This window comes from Electrophorus electricus, chromosome 21 (genome assembly GCF_041902795.1).
Source record: "Electrophorus electricus isolate QZ-2024a chromosome 21, ASM4190279v1, whole genome shotgun sequence".
Taxonomy (NCBI): Eukaryota; Metazoa; Chordata; class Actinopteri; order Gymnotiformes; family Gymnotidae; genus Electrophorus; species Electrophorus electricus.
The window spans coordinates 3,670,001-3,687,500 of NC_137517.1; the positions used below are offsets into that span (position 1 = coordinate 3,670,001).

General features: G+C 52.7%; 1 protein-coding gene across 2 annotated transcripts in view; it reads left to right on the plus strand.

The window, feature by feature from the left end:
- plxna2 (plexin A2) overlaps window positions 1-17,500 on the plus strand; it is a 142,037-nt gene that overhangs the window by 13,927 nt on the left and 110,610 nt on the right. For both annotated transcript variants that reach the window (XM_035521313.2, XM_081704060.1), the window contains exons 2-3: window positions 7,774-9,117; window positions 13,638-13,820. In XM_035521313.2, coding sequence (XP_035377206.2) covers window positions 7,921-9,117; window positions 13,638-13,820 — 1,380 coding nt within the window. In that variant the 5' untranslated portion in view covers window positions 7,774-7,920. The remainder of the gene's footprint in view (window positions 1-7,773; window positions 9,118-13,637; window positions 13,821-17,500) is intronic.

Below are 17,500 nucleotides of genomic sequence, written 5' to 3' on the forward strand. Positions count from 1 at the left end.
ACAGGGGCAGTTATGGCTTCAGCAACAGAAGGCACAGAGCATCCTGTATGTCCATATGTCCTGTGGAAGTGCGTGAACAGATCTGTGGGGAGGGGTGTCGGTGGTAAGGGAGCGCGTGCCAGGGTCGTGCCAGGGTCGTGCCAGGGTCGTGCCAGGGTCGTGCCAGGGTCGTGCCAGTGAACAGGCAAAGCCCTGTAAGCTCCGGTCATGGACTGAGATGAGCCTGATTACCCTGGACACTCCCCCGTTCATTTATGACTTCGTTAAAGCATTCGTAAACTCACTGCGTAAACTCACCAGTAAGGAGTACTGGTGAACACTGCACTGGTGTTAGTGGGATGTGAGCAGTGTGTTTCTCTGCAACATTGCTGTGACTTCAGCTCTGCTCTGTATGTGGTCTTAAATCAGTCTACGTTGAAGAGCAGTGTGTGTGTGTGAGTGTGTGAGTGTGTGTGTGTGTGTGTGAGTGTGTGTGTATTCTCTGTGCATGAACTGGTGGTTTCTGCTGTAGGGCGGTGAGCTCAGGGCTGCTATCTGGACGCTAGCAGAAGTGATAATTACTGCTTTCATATCATGGGATCCGTTATGCAGCGCGCACGGGACGAGCGGCACGCTGACACGTTTGGGCCGCGACGTCACCCTCGTGCCGTCTGTCTGTTTCTTCTTCTCAATCTTTATCTTTTCTCTGGCTGCTGTTGTCGTGTGTTGTTTCCCAGCTGGTGCAGTGGATTGTGGGGGCTACTCATCCTCCCCCCCGTGGTCCGGCTGACTCTCACCACCCCCTTCTCGCACCCACCTGGAGGAAGGATTTGGCCTGGTCGGATTTGGCCTGGTCAGTGGTCGGCCGGCCGGCCGGCCTGGAAAACGTCAGGAGCTGATCGGTGGACTCCGAATTAGTAAAATGGTTTAATAGTAGCCATTAGCTGTGTAGCGAATGTTTAAAATTGAGCCGACCAGCCTTTTCATATATGCATATATTTTTTAAATGGTTGAAGTAGTGGGTGACTGAGAGGCAGGTCTGCGATGGAGCCAAAGACCTGCTCTGCGCTCTGCTGACAGTACCTTTGTGAATGATCACGGTCCCGGCCATGACGCTGCCCTACGTGGCCTTGCTTTGAACTGTTTTTGTCTTTTTTGTGATTTTTCCGTATGTGTGATGCCTGTCACCGTGTCATTCAGCAAATCAACCTCTGGTGAGCGGCATCGATGCCTCGGGTCCGTCCGCGTGACCTAGCGGGACCTGATCCGGCATTCCTGTCTGGTATATTTATTACGTCGGAAGTAAGGGATTGTGCCGTCTTTTCAATCCAATTAGGAATGCCTAACTTTAGAAGACATGCAGGATACACAACTGGGGTGTGATCTCGGTGCATCAGAGAAATCAGCTAAGTGGCCCCTGCTAAGATGTACTTCTAATTGTGATTACTACATATTATACACGTGCTTGCTGGCATGTTCAATTCTGTTAGGCTTAATAGATTGCAATGTTTGTTCGATGTTTCTGACTAAACCTCATTTAAATATTTTGTACTGCTGTTATGCAGTACATTAAAAAAAAAAAAACAACACTGATTAAAAGTATGAAACATAAACACAGGCAGCAGACTAATGGAATACAAAATTACAGTCTGTATTATATGTGCATGTGAGCATGAATGAGCGTTTGGGGCTTTACATCGTCAGAGACAGAATAACGCAGCTCTGAACAGCCTGAATGAGACTTTGAGATTTAAAAAAAAAAAAACCTCGAATCCCAGAAAAGCTCCTGCAAATAAACATCTCCTGCACTGAGACAGAGGGGAGTTTAAAGTGAGAAAATGAGTTCAGAATGAGAAAAGGCTAAACACTCCTCTTTATCTGCCACTCTTGCCGTTACGTTGACGTTCAAAATATGGGGGTTGTGTGCGTACCAGAACTGGCAACCAGACATCCCAGTTAAGCGTGTAGCGTCGATCAAGGCCCCTGATCTGCAGACCTGAGGAAGTAGATCCTGCTTCCTGTGGCCTCTGAGACGCGATGTTTGTCTTCTGTCGTCTTTTTGTGTTGTTTGTTTTTTGTGGTCCTGGCCCCTCCCCCTCAATGTTGATTTATGCAAATTGGCTGTAACAGAAACCTGCTCCAGGCTTTGACACAGTCCTGATGGGAACTAGTCAACTGCGTGTACGCGCGGGTGCACCCTCAAGAAGCCGCCCCCGGGCTGCGAGGCCCAGACTGAGCTGACGTGACGCACGCTCTGGAGCACGACAGCACACGTGTGATCCGTGGAGGCGTGGCCTCGGGCGACAGAACAGCGCGCCTCAGAAGACCCGATGATGCTGTAATCTTCCCCGAGCGGTGTCAGAGGTTTAAGGCGCGGGACCGAGGGTTCGGCGGGGGGGGGGTTGGAAGGTGTGTAGGAGTCAGAGCGCTCATTTGAGCCCAGCTGGGGGGTGTTTAGAGGGAGCGAATACAGCCACACACCCTTGTTTATATTCAGGATGGACAGCAGCTATGGGTCATGTTGACATTCCTTTGTGTGGGGCCTATTTCGTTGTTGTTTTGGTTTTTTGGTCAGTGCTAAGCCAGTCAACTCCCAGTGCTGCGAAGACACTGATTGGAGCAGATCCAGTAAAGATTCAGTAATGATGATACTGTCACTGGGTCTCACCCTCCTCACAGAACCTGTCCGGTGAAGTATTGGATCTTCGCTAATCAGTTGCCCATCGTAACTGCACCTTGGTTCATTCAATGTGACTTTACCTCCGCTGGTTCTTTTGGATAAGACAGGACTCTTTTTGTCTGTCGTAAGTGAAATATGAATCTTTTGATGAATCGCCGAGCCATTGTGCTTTAAATGAGACTCTGAATTGGTTTGCTTTTTCCTGCTAGCATGCCCTATCAGTAATGATGAGCTCCCAGACTGGGTGCAGCCCATTCACTGTAGAGGTCACCGTGCCTCGGGGCTGTCACCACGGGCCTGACTGGCCGAACTGGAGCGAATGATGCTCCCGGCCCATTACGAGTGATGCTGCTCCTTTTAATAAGTCGTGTTTGTTAAACATCAGCCAACAGTGGTGCAGATGAGTATCGTTAGCACATACTCATTATTTAACCTGCAGTACCCTCAAGGGAAAAAAAAAAGATAGAACCCTGTCAGGCTGTGCAGGGCCTCTGACTGCTCAGACAGCCCCAGTCCAAGCCCCGGGCAGTCGGACCTAACTGGGCCCAGTCGCCGTTCCAGTCAGCCTTGCAAACATCCGATCTGCCCCTAACCGCAACCCCACCCCGCCGGACGGGCCAAACTCAAGCAGGGCTGACAGTGGTGCTGAATCTGGAGCTCTCTCTCTCTCTCTCTCTCTCCCTCTCTCTCTCTCTGTCTCTCTCTCTCTCTCTCTCTCTCTGTCTCTCTCTCTCTCTCTCTCTCTCTCTCTCTCTCTCTCTCTCTCTCTCTCTCTCTGAGACAAAAGAAATTCAAAATATCACCGCCGTGCCATGACACCCAGCACTAGACAAGCCTCTCATTATTCCCGCCGGAGAATGTCAGGCAGGGAATCCAACTAATGGACTAACTTCTCTGACTAATCATTTTTCTGATGCTTGCTCACAAAAGAGCTTCCATCCGTAAGGATTACACCTTCTATTTTTGCCAGAGCAAACAGTCCAACTCGAGGCACAGAGCCCCACCACCCACCCGCAAGAGAACATTTTCCCCAAACTGATAGTTTCCTAACTTGTCTGATAACTTCTCAAATGAGTGATATCATGTTTTAACAGCTCTGCTCCTTGAGTGTATCAATTATTAGTTTTATTTAACCATTTAAATTACATGCTTAATGATTAATCTGTATTGAGAATGATGGATTAATCCAAGGCATGAAATTCTAAAGTGTGTGTTTTCCCCATTCCATAACATTCCGTAACAATTAATAGGATTTCACGGCATAACAGGATTGGGCTTAGGTTTCTTTATCCGTCTCACTACAATAGCTGTAAATATGAATTTAGGAGATCAAACACATTTTGCTCTATTGTTAAGAAGCTTACAGAGGAAGGGGAAAAATGTCAAGGCACCCGAGGGTGTAGGGAAGTGGGGGGCAAACATCGCTCCGTTCCTCTCTGCCCGAGTTTCTGAGCTGGGCTCAGGGAAGGCAGAGGAGCGGGCCCACACGACCCGAAATGACTTTTCCACCCATCCAGACTGTTGATCTGAGCTTTGAATTATGGGTAGCAGTTCGGCCGAATCTCGGCATGGCGTCAGCCGCTTTGATCACCCCTCCCCTGCTCCCGTCCTAACTGTGCCACACTTTCAAGGATTAGCGAGTTAAGGCATCGTGTGCTGGCAGGGTTCAGGCTGGCAAAGTCAGCTAAACCGGAGCTTCGAGGCGTGGCGCAGCCCGTAGCAGCCCCGGTGCTGCCGACATCCTGGGTGCTCGCGAGGTGGGGGCTGCTAACGACAACGTGCCGTTTTCTTTGCCTCACTGTTCATTAAGAAAAAACAACAGTTCCTCCTGCAGCATAATCGCAGTCCTCATGGAGCGTGGAATGTAGTGGTTTCCTGTTGTTTCCATTCTACTCGCTCCCTTCGCACAGCTAGCCTTAACCCCGTGTTTGGACAGACCTGGCTAGCGTTTCTATGGTTTCCTTTTTTACGGAGTCCTCGCCATGCTTACGAGAGTGGATAAAGAATGCCAATACGACCAAAGAGCAAAGCTGCATCAGCAAATTCAAGGTGACAAACCACAGAGCACAAGAATAGCTTCGAATTTGCCATGGCCCACATGAGATTAGTGGGCTAAATATACCATCCACACCACGGAAGCCCAGCAGATCACTTGAGTGTAAAGGTTAGACGATACACAGACGACATACTGTATAGTATAAACATGTTTGACACAACTCTGTTTGACTGCCCGAGTGTATTCCAGCACAATGTCCTTTGACTGCACTGATTTGAAATGAGATACCATCCACACAGCACCGTCTGGGAGGTCACAGTTATAAATATAAGAGGATTACAGCCAGATGGAGTTCAAGAAGACATAGTGTGTGACTAGTACCATATGTTGACACTGATTCCCATTACAAAATGCGTACGCACGTACAGACGACTGGTCTGCTGCATTAGCAGCTACCGTTCTGTTGTATTAATCTGAGCGCATAGCTGTATGCTATGATAAGACGGCCGGTCCGAGCCTTGCTGTGTACTGACTGTGAGCAGGACTTCGGGGGGATGCAGTCAGAGCAGGGCCTGACCTCTGACCTCTGACCTCCTAGGCTGGTGGAACAGTGCGGGAGCAAGGCTGTCATCGGACTTTACAGAAGGGACGAGGACCAGAGAAGTGGAGTAAAAAAGCAAAAAGATGTTGAGAAATTGTGTAAAATTGTGTAAAACTAGATAGTCATCCACTAATTTGGGCAGGTGTTTGACGGCGTTCCGGTGTTGTGTGGGTGTTTTTGTACCAGTGCTGGTTGTGTTTTTCTGCGGCTTCCGGCACTGTGGGTCAGACCCCTGTCACTAGCACGTCCCGTGCCTCCAAATCGGTCACCGGTCCGCTGGCCCCGTGCGGCATTGTGACTCGCCGCTACAGCGCAGCGAAACGCAACCGCTGCCAACGAGATCCCCCCCCCCCGCCCGCCAGACACCAACAGCACCAAATACGGCCGGCACCGCCCTGCTACTGTCGCGGGCCGTAGGGGTGACGCGGCCATGGTTCACAGGTGCTAACATTGACATGGTAATCTTTCGCCACTGCTTTTCCAGATTCAAAGGGGAAAAGAATGACTACAGGGAAAATACGCGGGACGTTGGGCTGGTCCTTTCAGTCCTGCGCCTGGACTGCGTCATGAAAAGAGACCTGTCAGGCGTTGTGGAGTCGGTGGTGGGGGGGAGCAGATAAAACATAATAAACAAAGAGCCCATTGCCTGTGTTCCTGACAGCACTGCCGCTAACCTTTTGAACGGCAGTTATTTACACCATTCTCTCCCTTCTTGAGCGCAGCTGTCGCCTTGACATAGAAAGAAAAAGGGAGCGAGGCACTCAATGAGACAGCAGGAGGGAGAGAGGTATAGAGAGAGAGAGTGGAGAAGTGGAGGGTGGTGTGGCCTAACCGGGGCGAGGGATGTGGGGTTGCAGGAGGTTGAGCGGGTCCCCAGTAGCTCCTCTGTAGGGATGCACCTCCAGCATGTGCAAACTCAGCCATGTGGGAGGGGGAGGGGTGAAGGGTAGGCTCAAGCCCCGACGAGCTTTATTACCCCTTTCATAGCCATGCTAATCCGCTGCTCCCGGGAGCCTCAAACACCCCTCTGAGCACACACGCCGCCTGGCCCCGCCCCCGGCCTCCCACCCACCCCGGCTCTGGCCATTGTTTCGAGATCGGGGCACCCGGGGGCCAAGTGGCAGGCGTCGGTACAGGGGACGCCATGGGTGGCAGTGTGACGGGCCGTGCCGCGGGAGCGCGAGATTCCGCGGGCCCGAGCGGCGCTCGTCACCCTGCTAGTGCCTTCCGCCCTCGATCGCAGCTCCTCGTCCACCACGCGCAAACGCCAGGAGCGACTTTCTACGTCCCCCGTCGTGCCGCGCAGCGCAGAACCCGTCCTGCCGGGCTTCCCATCCCGTCGGATTTTAATTACCTGCGCCGCGCGGCTTAATCACGGTTGATTTTCCGAGGCGCAGCCGTTGTCTCCGTTCTCGGGCCCCTCGTTCCGCTCGCCTGTGATAATGTATGCAGATCAAACAGGAAGGAGCAGAATGCAAATGCGACGGATGTGGTTGGACGGCGGCACTCCTAATGGTGGCCTGATTCGTTTAGCAGTGATTGCTCCACTACCAGTGATTAATCCCCCTGGGGTTTGATTGTGTCAGATGGGAAAAAAACACAGGAGCAAAATTGGAAAGCATAATTAATAGATTCAGATCCTGTTAAATAGCCCCCATAAAGAGCAGAGAGTTTTAAAAAGGGGGAGTACAGAAAACTGGCACCCAATTTGTTCAGACTTTGTTCCAGTAATAAGATCCAGACCCCCCACCCCCCCCGCAGTGGATGAGATAATTAAAGTCTCAGAGATACACTGGTGAAAAAGGGGACCACCCTTTGATTTATCGTATAGGGAGAGAAAAAGCCCTGCCATCCTTTTCAAACTTCTGGTACATAAATTACGTTCTGTGCTTGATGTTTTGTTTTTTTTCCATTCACTGATAGACTGGCAAGGTGTGTGTTGGGGTTGGGCGGGAGGATTTGGACTAAGAACTAATATTTGTTAGAAATGAAAAGGATGGAAATGAGGAACCCTTTAACCACTTCCAGTCCCTTCATGAATACATAAACGTCTGAGATTAAAAGCACATTTGTAGCGAATTGTGGTTACTCCCAATACCAGTTATCTCGTAGGTGTCTTAGGAAATATGACATTTTGAATGAACGTTCAAATGGACTGGCACTTACCTTTGCTCAGTCAGTGATGTTAGCAGGACTGAGGCTGCCCTTTCGGAAGCCTCGGTTAAGAGCTGCCGGACATGAGTAAGGGATGCGACTCTGGTCACGCTCATTTCCGTTGCTATGAAGAATTTCACATCCCTACACTGTGCCGCGCTCTGTAACAACTTTGGAATGTGAGCATAAAGCTTTCCTGTCATTGTCTCCAATAGCAGGCGCGGAGCGCTCCGTTCCCTCGGAGGCGGAACGAGTAGATTTTTCCACTGGCTTTTATCTCGTTCCCTCCAGCTCCCTTGTGATTCAGGATGGTCTCAGCATTTCTCATTTGCCCTCTCCTTCCTTCTCTTTTGTCTCCTTCAGAAACATGTGAAGTCAGCATTGAAGATCTAGGAAGAGACCACAGAGCTACCTTTAGGACCTTGGTGGGAAGGTTCCACCTTCCAGTAAACCCGGCGAGACTTCTCCTTCCGTGTCCCGTGACCTTCGACCTCGTGTGCCCCTCGGATCATGGCGGGCCGACGAGAACCGCAGAGGACGGCGGGTACGTCCTGGGCCCGGGCGCTGGCCTTGTGCAGCTCCGTCCTGATGCTGTCCCACGCTGGGACGTGCGTGGGACAGACGTTCACCACGTTTCACCCCGAGCGGCGGGAATGGTCCTTCAACCACCTGACCGTCCACCAGACGACAGGTGCGCTTTACATCGGTGCCGTCAACCGCGTCTACAAGCTCTCCGGGAACCTGACCCTGCTGGTGTCCCATGACACCGGGCCGGAGGACGACAACAAAGCCTGCTACCCGCCCCTCATCGTCCAGCCGTGCTCTGAGCCGCTCGTCCCCACCAACAACCTCAACAAGCTGCTCCTCATCGACTACTCCCAGAACCGGCTGCTGGCCTGCGGGAGCCTTTACCAGGGCGTGTGCAAACTGCTCCGGCTAGACGACCTCTTCATCCTGGTGGAGCCGTCGCACAAGAAGGAGCACTACCTCTCCAGCGTCAACCAAACAGGCACCATGTACGGCGTCATCGTGCCCTCACAGGGCAAAGACGGGACGCTTTTCATCGGCACCGCTGTCGACGGGAAACAGGACTACTTCCCGACCATCTCCAGCCGGAAGCTGCCCCGAGATCCGGAGTCCTCGGCCATGCTGGACTACGAGCTGCACACCGACTTCGTCTCCTCGCTCATCAAGATCCCGTCGGACACGCTGGCACTGGTCTCCCACTTCGACATCTATTACATCTACGGATTTGCCAGCGGCAACTTTGTCTACTTCCTGACTGTGCAACCGGAGACGCCGGAAAACGGCATGGCCTCCAGCGGCTCTCCCGGCGACCTCTTCTACGCCTCGCGCATCGTGCGCCTCTGCAAGGACGACCACAAGTTCCACTCCTACGTGTCGCTGCCTGTGGGCTGCGTGCGCAATGGCGTGGAGTACCGGCTGTTGCAGGCCGCCCACCTGGCCAAGCCGGGCCGCGTGCTCGCCGCCGCGCTCAACATCAGCGCCTCCGACGACGTCCTCTTCACCGTCTTCTCCAAAGGCCAGAAGCAGTACCACCGGCCGCCCGACGACTCCGCCCTCTGCGTCTTCACCATCAAAAACATCAACGCCCGCATCAAGGAGCGCCTGCAGTCCTGTTACCAGGGCGAGGGCAACCTGGAGCTCAATTGGCTGTTGGGAAAAGATGTGCAGTGCACCAAGGCGGTAAGAGGCCGTTCATTGTGATCACGTCACACCAGACGTTGCCCTGGTTTCTTAATAAACTTTGCAGATGAGCCACCACTATTATGTAACAAGTTTTCAATAGTATTAAGGCATGGACCATGTTGCAGTTAACTACTCGTTAACTTGTCTTAACGACTCGTTAACTCGTCTTTGATTTAAGCGGGCACTTTAAACCTTTTGCCCTGCATCCCTGCATTTGCGTGCGAGAGGTCTCCCTGTGCCTGCTTTGCCTCTCGGGAAAACATTCTCCCCGCATCAGACGAAGCAATTAGCTCATTCCCAACTTTACTGCATTGCCCATTGAGGACTCTATCAGGGCTGTATTCTTTTATGCAGCTATTCAGAGTTTAAGCATCATTTCACCAACGCTAATTTAATAGCGCCGTGGCGTTCCAGCACTGCTTTTTTTTTTGGGTTGAAGCCACATGGATGGTTTAGCACGGCGGGGACCTCATACACGGTAAAGCTCCTGTACTGCATTTAGTCCTGTCAAAGCCTGTTTCCTAGGTGTCCATATCAGGGTGTCCTTCTAGCACATGTAATTAAGGGCAATTTACGGCCCCGCTAGGATTAAAATCTAAAGCCCGGCACATTCAAATCTGCCTGCCTAAGATATGCTCACCAATTAGAATGGGTTTATTTCTCTTGGCAGGTTTCAAAGTGATAATGTTCTCCTCTAGTGCAGTGCAAATAAACAAAGCCTTCCTAGTGAGGCAGGAGAGGGAGGAGGGAGGAGAGGAGAGGAAGAGGAGAGGAGAGGAAGAGGAATGAGGCATGAGGCCAACTCTACGTTCCCCAGAGCAGGACTGTCCCACTGTGGTCAGGATGGGGTACCTATTTGTAAACAGCCTGTAGTTGGAAACCTAAGGAAATGCTTGGGAATGAGACAGACTGGGATTGGGAATTCTAGTCTGCACAACACGTTTTCAAGCGTTCAGGCATCTTATTTTTCCTTTAACAAATTCTGTTCAGAAATGCTGTCGTGCTTGGTGTCTGCGTTCTTTCATCGCCGACAGGAATGTAAGGAGTTATGACAGAATTATTAACACTAATGACTTGCTGACAAGGTTTCTATACTGTGTGTGTGTGTGTGGATGTCTCTAAGTGTGCTTTACACACACACACACACACACACACCTGGTTAGGAGGCTTGAGTGCGTGCATGAGCCTACAATGTTTGTGCACACAGACACGCGCACGCACGCAATGTATATAAAGCAAAAAGAGGTTCGGCTTTAATGTTGAACCCTCACAGAAGAGAGTGTTGGCCTTCTTCTGTGTCAGATCCCCCTGCCCTGTTTCTGTCTGACCTCTTTATTAACATCAGTAAATTCAGCATTAGTGCCTTGTCAGAGGGGGTTGTCAGCTGGTGAGGGTCATTGTAATGAACACCAGTGGGGGGGGGGGGGGGGGCGTCATATTTGCACCATTGAGAGGCTGTGATTGGGCGTTCCTTCTGCGGTGGGAGTTACCACACCCTCCCCATTACACCTCCTCAGAGCCAGCCCCCAGAAGCCCACAGTGAGCCCATCACCAGTGGCCCCACGTGTGCTCTGAAGCCTCCGTCAGCTCGCCTGCAGGGAGACAGTTTGGTCAGTACCTGGTAGATAAGCACTGGCAGATTTGTAGTGATTCCCATAGAAATCACTCTTAAGGCCACACAGGGGCTGAGTAGTCCCACACCTCGTTCCTGTAATGCAGCAATTTTCTTTTCAACATGAGCAAGAAAATATTGTTATAAAGTAATATATATTCTTTAAACATTAAAAAACCCTCCTTTAACCTTTCTGCCAGGAGCCAGTGGCGAGCTAGACAAGTCTGTTTTTCTTTCATTTCCTGCTTTTTACTCTTGCCTATTCTGGACGGCTGGGTCAGATGTGGCTGTCTCCAGCGGCCCGGCTCCACTGGTATGTTGACACAAACCAAGAGTGCGTCCAGACCTAGCTGTTGGTCCGGTCCCCCCTGCGTCCATCTGTAGCGTGGGGTAGAAAAAAAAACAAACCATCCAACCCACGAGCCCACCAACCAGACAAACAATCCAAAACGGACATAAACAAAAAAAGAAGCAGAGAGAGAGAGACAGAGATTCGTCACAGTTCTTGGCCGCTGCCGCCTGCTGGCTAGCTGTCTCGCTCTCCGCTTGGGGACGGAACAGCTAGTCAGCTCCGGTGTTTCCTCTGTGGCTTCGCGCGCGTGCGCTGACCTACGAAGCATGCCCCGTACCCCAGACTGTCCCGATTTGTGCACGGACTCCAGAACTGCCCGCTTGAAACGATGGTGATGAAACTACCATCCGTGCTTCAGGTCTGCTTTTAGAACAAACAACCCCTGCCAACTTTGTCCTACGGCAAGGGGGGTGTGTGTGTGTGTGTGTGTGTGTGTGTGTGTGTGTGTGTGTGTGTGTGTGTGTGTGGGCGGGCGCGTGTGAGTGCTCGCATTGAGAATATGAATGGAATCAGATTTGCATCTGCCAGAGGTTCATCTGCACGGCACACATCAGCAAAACGACCGGGTCCCACTGTACGGTTTGTGGGATAGATTACACACACACACACACACACACACACACTCAGGCAAACAGCTGCACCTGGAACACTGCACCAGCACTCGCATTCAATTTACATGGCTAGTTAAACCGCCCGTCTCAGTTACAGAGAGGTCCTGCAGTGTACTTTACACACACACACACACACACACACACACACACACACACACTCAAATAGCTCTAGTCTGAACAGCTCCCAAAAACATCGCTAAATGGTTTTAGCACTTGTACCGTTCTCTGGCCTTCGCTGATGGTGTAAACAGACAGAACTGCAACTCAGTCGGGTACCATTGAGCTCCTGTAAGTGTCATTCCGCCTGCTTTGGGAATAGAGGGATGGAGGGAATGTTTGTGTGGGAACGGGCACTCATTCCCCCCCAACGCCCCAATACAGCAGGCCAGGGAGGGACGGGGTGTTGCAGCATTAGTCTGCGGGTGGAGGGTGGATCTAACGGCAAGAGGGTGGTGTGGTGAGGTGTGCTTGCATCAGCCTGCCCATGCCCGCTCCCTCCACGTCCCGTGGAACTTTGAGGCCAGTGCCAGTCGCGAGGGGCCTCCAATGAACCGGATTGGGCGCTCTGGCAGACGGTGGGGGGGGCCTGTAATTCTGCCTCTCTGGCCCGGAATGAACGCTGGGCCATGCTGCCGTTTGACATGAAAAATGGCTCTCAGGACCTTCTGTTAGGTTGTAAATGTTTATGTGTGTGTGTGTGTGTGTGTGTGTGTGTGTGTGTGTGTGTGTGTGTGCGTGTGTGCCAGAGAGCGAGACAGAGAAAGAGATCCATGGATGGAATTCCACTGCTGGAATTAAAACCATTCCATTTTCCTTCTTTCTCATCTGGACTTTTGGGTGAACGTGGCGTGTAAACACGCCAGGTCATAGCTGTCTGTCACAGCTGTCGGTTGCGCAGCAACTGGAGTGTTTCAGTCAGGGGTTAAAATCACCTTGGCATGAGTGTTCTGGACCGTGTGCTTCCGCTGCAGATGCATGGAACGTCTCAAATCCTACAAGGGGAACTGAAATGTGTACATCTTTAAAAAAAAAACCTTCTCAGTGTCTCCTTTATGAAGAAATTATATTGGCTAGACGTTTAGATAAATGTTTGTATGGCCTCCAGATCTGAATTGAATACCAACAGAATTGTTCCCGTAGAGGAGTTAGTGTTAGAGGAGTACTGAGTATTGAGTCGCTCACCAAGTTCGATTTCAAGTTGACAGAACAACTTTGCTAACTAGCCTGATGAATGTTCTCGTGACTAGTCACGTCAACAGTTTGGAAATCTGGGCCTAATGTAACACAGCAGGCTCTTCTGCTCAGACGCTCCTGAAGTCCCTGGTTAACTGAGGTGTTTATATTAAGATGCGTCTAGACCCAAATTCGGCAGGCGAGAGATTAGCACGGAGGGAGGGCTTTGGGTCCCAGCGGTCCATGTCACCGTGGAGGGCCACAATTAACCCACGACTTCAGTTTTTGAGACTTGGATCCGGGTGATCAATTTTCTGGGTTGTTTTGCAATTTAATAAAAATTAATTAATTAATTAATTGCGCTTGACTTGCCAAAACAGTTTTCGAGTGGAGCACGAGAATTTAGTAAGCTGTGGTTTCAGATCTTAAGCATGAGGTGTGCCAAGCGTTTAGGGGTGTGGGGTTGTGTGTTTGGGGGTGTGGGTGGGTGGGTGTGTGGGTGGGGGTGTGTGGGTGGGTGGGTGTGGGGGTGTGGGTGTGGGTGTGGGGGTGTGGGTGGGTGTGTGTGTGGGTGGGGGTGTAGATGGGTGTGTGTGTGTGTGTGTGTGGGTGGGAGTGTGTGTTGTGGGGGTGGGGGTGTGTGGGTGGGTTTGGGGGTGGGTGTGTGGGTGTGTGTATGTGTGGGTGGGGGTGGGGGTGGGTGTGTGGGTGTGTGGGTGGGTGTGCGCGCCTCCCACTGTCCCATTAACCCCTCTCTCTTGGCCCACAGCCGGTGCCCATTGACGACTCCTTCTGTGGCCTGGACATTAACCAGCCGCTCGGCGGCTCCCAGCTGGTGACCGGACACATGCTGTACACAGAGAGCCGCGACCGCATGACTGCCGTGACCTCCTACGTCTACAACGGCTACTGCGTGGCCTTCGTGGGCACTAGGACCGGGCAGCTGAAAAAGGTGAGTTTGGTCGCCAGGTCTCCACGACGACATCCAGCCTCGGCACACGTTATCCCTTTAGTTTTCACACAACAGGTCACTCAGGGAGCTTTCAAGCTCGGGGTTTCTGCTCTGCACCAGAAGTTCACTCCGTGATATCACATCCGAGGATTAGCTCCGAGTCCCGAGGCTTTCCGGTAACCGCCAAACCGGTAAGACAGTGCCGGCGTCTGTGGCGCCAAGGACCAAAAACTTCCTTCCTGAATACGTGACGTTGTCCTTTAGATTGGGCCTGGCCCAGCTTTGTCCCAGTCCGGGTTCGGAGGCGTGCGAGGCACATCCGCTCACCGAGGGCACCAGCGGGCCTGCAGGGAACGGAGCTTATCGGCACTCGGACAACACGAGCCTCAAAACGTGCGGAGTTGAGCGCCTCCTACGGAGGACCCGGAGGAACCGGCCCAGAGCATCTGGCCAGCGTGGCGGCCCGTAATGGCTTTGAAAGGGTGGCGTAAGAGCTCGGAGCTGTGGGCGGTGCCGCGTGGGAATCGCCCGCCCACGTTCCGCCCACGGTCAAGGGGCTTTGCGGACTCTGGTCTTATTGTAACCAAGTACATCAAGGTATGAAAGACTTCTTCCAGAGCGCACTTAAAGGCATCGCTGCTGCTATGAGATAGCTTGGGGCTAAAGCTAAGAAACACCACGGGCGCAGGGGCGCGTGTTTACGCTGCGTATCGCCTCGCTGTGTTTTGCGTTCTGACGGCCATGATGGCGGTCGTCACGTCCAGCAGGGCTCGGACGGTAATTGGGGCGAAAGGGAGCACTTGGATGGTGCCACCTCCTTTCTTCCAACCCCCCCCCCCCCCGCTGACGCCAGCTGCCGGGCTCTGGCACAGGAGGGGAGAGATGGGCACGATGGAGGGGTGAGGAAGAGCCGTGAGGGGAGCTGGGGAAATATTTAGCTCTCGCGCCGCCCCACGCCCATGCCCCACGCGCACACCAGGGCTTCCTCTCCGCACCCTGTGATTAATCGATCAGTAATTGAAGCGGCGCTGTAATCAGGAAGCGGCATCGTAGCGTTTCAGCCGGTGTAATCCCCTTGTTTGAGTGAGTTAATCATTCACGTTATCCCTCGCGCCACTCCCAGGCCCCTCCCCCTGCTCACCCCTCGCTGGGAACGACACGGGATTACAGCCGTGCGTCACTCGCCGCAGTGATGCCACGGAATGCCTGCTTCTCCCTTTAACGCGCACAGCTCGCACATGCTCACGGCTCTCGTGCGCACCTTCCATGGCGGGAAGGCGCAGCGTTCCGCTACAGAGTCCAGAAGGCCCGTTGGAGCGCGCTCAGCCAGTGGCGATGTGGATGAGGCTGCTTTGTCGGGGCCTGGGGGGTAATTATTTATTTTTTTACGGGGGCGCTCGTCTGTGTGTCTGTGTGTATGGAGAGCTGGGGCGCAGGCACCGTGCCCTCAGGAAGCCCCGTGGGGTTCGCGTGTGTCATTTTTGTTGTGCATCGATAAGCCCTTTCCAGGCCAGGCGACACGGGGAATCCGCCTCCTTTTCCGTGCGGAGGGACTCTGGAGCCATGGGAGGAGGCCGTAGGTGTACGGGATTTTCCACAGCGGCGGGGATGTGGTGTGGCCCGAGGAAGGGGCGGAAGGAGAGCGCCAGTGGCTGCCAGGCGGACCGGGAAGAGAGATTGGGAAGGGACTGGAGAAATGGGAATTTAGCTCTGCAGAAGTAACCGGGTGCACACACCTGCCTGTAATTGGATTGGCTCCTTTCCCAAAGAGCAAACCCTTCCCACCCCTTATACCCACGCTCTTTCTCTCTCTCTCTCTCTCTCTCTCTCTCTCTCACACACACACACACACACACACACACACACACACACACACACACACACACACACACACACACACATGCACACTATTTCCCCATTCAGTCCACACACTCCTGCACCAATGCTTCCTTGCTATTTTGGATACTGGTCTATAGACCGTGGCCCGGGGGGGGGTCGTGGGTTGTTTTGGGGAGTCAGATGGAGAATCTAAGGTTAGATAAAACCTCAAGATGGGACTAATTGATGTAATCTCAGTGTTCCGCCGTTATTTCACACGATGAGGGCAGCTATCTTTGTGTAATCCTGACTAACTCATAACAAGACTTCCTGTTTAGCACACTGCCCTACCTGCAGACTTCCTGTTTAGCACCTTACAATACGTAAGCAAAGCACATGCAGAGGTCAGTGGATTGGGGGAGGGGCCGGGGTGTGGCATGCACTGACCCAAGGGAAGGGCCAGGGGTGTAGCCTTGTGAGGCCAAAGACCACTTTCTCAGACCATTAGAAATGGCCAGTGGTCTGCGGTCAGTATGTTTCCGGCTCTACACTAGGGATCAGGGTCCATGGTGTTCCTAAAAAACGTTCCTTTAACATTTACGGCATTGGCAGACGCTCTTATCCAGAGCGACTTACATACTTGGGAATCGAACCCACGACCTCGGTGGGTTGCTGGCACTTCACTAGACGAGCTACGGGGGCCTTTCAGCGGGGGCCCCATCCTCGGCAAGGAGCTGCCATTTTTACAAACATCGGTAATAAAAGGCAGATGTCATCGGGCCCAGTGTGCAGGGGCCCCCTCCCGCGACCCCTGGCTGTCTCGTCACTCCAGGCTCTCGACCGGCCCGCTCAGGTGTGGCCCTCCTGGCAGGCACCCGAGGCTTAATTGGACAAATGTCCCGTTGAACTGGTTAAGTGAGCGTCTGGGCACTGGTCCTGCTGCTCACCCCCCAACTGATCCTCATGACCCGGCGCAAGTGTACAGGGGATCGGCAGTGGGGGTCACGGCAGCAGGGCGCGAAAGGGACTTTCTTCCCTCGTTCTCGTCGGCTGACGTTCAGGAGACCTGGGAATCGGGCTTAGCCGGTCCGATACGTAGTGCCTGACCATCCCGCGGATGACGGCGAGAGAGAGAAAGGGAGAGAGAGGTAGAGGGTGAGACAGAGAGAGAGAGAGAGAGAGAGAGAGAGACAGAATAAAGAGACAGAAAGGGAGATGGGGAGAGAGAGAGAGAGTGTGAGGGGGAGAGAGAAGGAAGAAGGGAGTGTGTTTTACAGCACTTTTCCATCCCAGGAGCAGCAGCACATAACAGCATGGAGGACAGAGCCCCTAGCAACAGCTGAAGCTCATGGCAACCGCTGAATAGCGCTCCTTCTATCCCTTAGGGCCATTCCCCCCACGAGTCACAGCAGGACAGTCCGCACAACCTGTCCTGCCCGGAGAACACACACATACACACTCGCACGCACACGCGCAGGCTGCTTTTTGGATTACGTCTCTCTCCCCTTCCTTCCTCCCTCGTTCTCGCCATGCAGTCTTCAATCAGACCTGTCACAGAAAGCCTTAATGAGTCATTTGCAGCTCCTGCCTGTCAGCAGACAGAGCAGAAAGACCAGCGCCGCTCTGCCCACTAAGCAAAACTCGCTTGGTGGTTCGGAGCTAATTACTTTTTTCAAGGTCAGGGGTCACCCACCACATTGCTGGTTTGTTTTTGGGTTTTTTTTCTTTTCTTTTTTTTTTATACTGCTGGCATTTTCCCGGTGGATTGCGATGCAAAGCTGAACTGAGCTGTCGGGAGGCAACGCAATCAGCTGACCGTGAGCTGCTGACCGCTCGAGATTGAGTCCATGCACCGAGACAGG